Source organism: Lepidothrix coronata, unplaced genomic scaffold (genome assembly GCF_001604755.1).
Source record: "Lepidothrix coronata isolate B3197 unplaced genomic scaffold, Lepidothrix_coronata-1.0 Scaffold344, whole genome shotgun sequence".
NCBI classification, from domain to species: Eukaryota; Metazoa; Chordata; class Aves; order Passeriformes; family Pipridae; genus Lepidothrix; species Lepidothrix coronata.
Genome location: NW_016690524.1, coordinates 303518 through 305614, shown reverse-complemented (window position 1 = coordinate 305614; position 2097 = coordinate 303518). Strand labels below are relative to the sequence as shown.

General features: G+C 67.0%; 1 protein-coding gene across 2 annotated transcripts in view; it reads right to left on the bottom strand.

The window, feature by feature from the left end:
* Nucleotides 1-2097, bottom strand: part of AGBL5 (ATP/GTP binding protein like 5) — an 18018-nt gene that overhangs the window by 7776 nt on the left and 8145 nt on the right. Inside the window, exons 9-10 of one of the 2 annotated variants that reach the window (XM_017838535.1) lie at nt 1817-2007; nt 753-958 (exon numbers count right to left, since the gene is read on the bottom strand). In XM_017838535.1, the coding sequence (XP_017694024.1) occupies nt 753-958; nt 1817-2007 (397 nt within the window). Of the gene's footprint in view, nt 1-752; nt 959-1747; nt 2008-2097 lie in introns of those variants that run through there. The other variant, XR_001878590.1, reaches the window with a different exon arrangement.

Genomic DNA, 2097 nt, shown 5'->3' with positions numbered 1-2097 from the left:
CCCCGCCCCGGCTCCGGCTCTGCGGGGCAGGGGATGGGAGCAGGGCCCTCCGGGGCTTCCCCTGCTGGCCAGCTGAGGCACCGGACCCGGAGGGGCCTGGATTGGCACTGCCTGCCCCCTGTGGCCCTGAACCCCTGCCCCACGGCGAGAACACCGGCATGGGGGGCACGGCCAGCGCCTCGCTTGGTTTTGGCACTCCACTGCAGTACATCAACCCAAGAGGACTCACCATGTGTTGGAAGCCCCCAGTGCCTCATGCCAGCCCTGCCAGCCCACCTCCCCACAGCCACAGCCAAGGCCACAACCTACTGCTGCCCAGCCAGTGTCTGGGAAGGGGAAAGGCACTTTGGTGTGTCCCCACTGGCCTTTGGAATGCTTTGGGAGCGGCAGGAAGTCAAGCAGAGGTTTTCTGTGCTGGCTTCTCCAGAAGCCTCACAGGCCCCACACTTAAGGGGGGGGTATCTCCCCACTGCCCCAGGGGCTGGGATCCCCCTCATCCCAATGGAGCAGCAGCAGCTCCTGCCCAGCCGGGGCTGCAGGACTGTGGGGTGGGCCGGAGGGGCCACAGGTCTCCCTGCTCAGGACTGCCCCATGGGGATGAAACCCCTCACGCTCACAGTTCCACACAAACCCACTGTCACGCTGTCCCAGCCCAGGTCGGGCTGGCTCCGAGCTCCCTCAGGGCCGTGGCCCCGCGCAGCAGCTCGACAGGCGCCGGAGCAGGCGCGCGAGGGGTCCCCAGCCCGGCTTACCTCTGCCCGGGGCCGGGGCGCCGCTGCCGCTCGGGGGGCTCGGGGGGGCCGTGGCCGCAGCCGGGGGCCTGGGGCTGCCGAAGGTGAAGCTGGGGGAGGCCCGGATCCGCGGGGAATCCTGCTGGCTGCCCCCGCTCCCGCCGGTGCCGTTGCTGAAGCTCCTGGTGCGGGCCAGGGAGTTGTCAGAGGCCGAGGTGGGCAGCCCACTGCGGGGGTGAGAGATGGGGGTCAGCCTGGTGTGGCATGGGGGGTTCCCCTCTGCGCCCCCCACCCACTGTCCCAGCCCAGCCCTGAGCACTCCGGCAGAGTCCTGGACTGGTGAGCAGCTGGGGACAGGGATGTCACCAAGGCTGCCCCTGAGAGCTGCAGCCCCAGTGTCCCATGTCGTACGTCACTGTCCCAGCAGTGTTGTCGCAGGATTCTCACTCCCTCACCCCCAGACACAAATCATAGTATCACTGAGGTTGGAAAAGCCCTCGGAGACCATCAGGTCCAACTGTTCCCCCACCACTGTTACTCTACCACTAACCCACCTCCCCAAGGCTTTTAAATCCTTCCAGGCATGGGGACTCCACCACTGTCCTGGGCAGCTCTGCCAGGGCTGGACAGCCCTTTCCATGAAGAAATTGTTCCCAATATCCAACCTGAACCTCCCCTGGTCCCTTCCTCTTGTCCTGTACCTTGTTCCCCAGGGGCAGAGCTTGACCCACCCCACCCATCTCCACCCTCCTGCAGAGAGCGAGAAGGCCCCCCCCGAGCCTTCTTTTCTCCAGGCTGAGACTCCTAAATCCCTCAGCCGCCTCCATCCCAGTCCAGTGCTAGAGGGGATGCAGAAAAGACACTTTCCAGGCTACTGGGCCAGGTGAATCCCAACCAATGTCACCCCTGCCCCTTTCCCCACCAACAGCTCGGAGCACAGGGACCGACACCTGCAGCTCCTGGAGCTCTGCAGGGCCAGGCCCCGGCCGAGCAGGTGACCCTGGCAGGTGACTCACTTGGGGACATTTATCATCTCTAAGTGCTGTTATCCTGCAGCTCCCGCGCTCGCCCCAGCCGGCCCTTACGTGGAGCTCCTGGGGGGGGTCCCGGCCCCTTCTCTCCTCCGCGGGCCCCCCCCGGCGCCGCGCAGCCCCCGCACGTGCTTCAACATCCAGGCCCGCAGGTTGCCCAGGCAGGTGTGCTCCGACAGCACGATCCGCGGCCACGGGTTACACTCGGCCATGTCCAGCGCCGCCACCGCCACCGCCCGGCCCACCTGCACGGCACAGGGCACGGTAAGGGGACGGGGGGACACGGCCCGGCCCACCTGCACGGCACAGGGCACGGTAAGGGGACGGGGGGACAC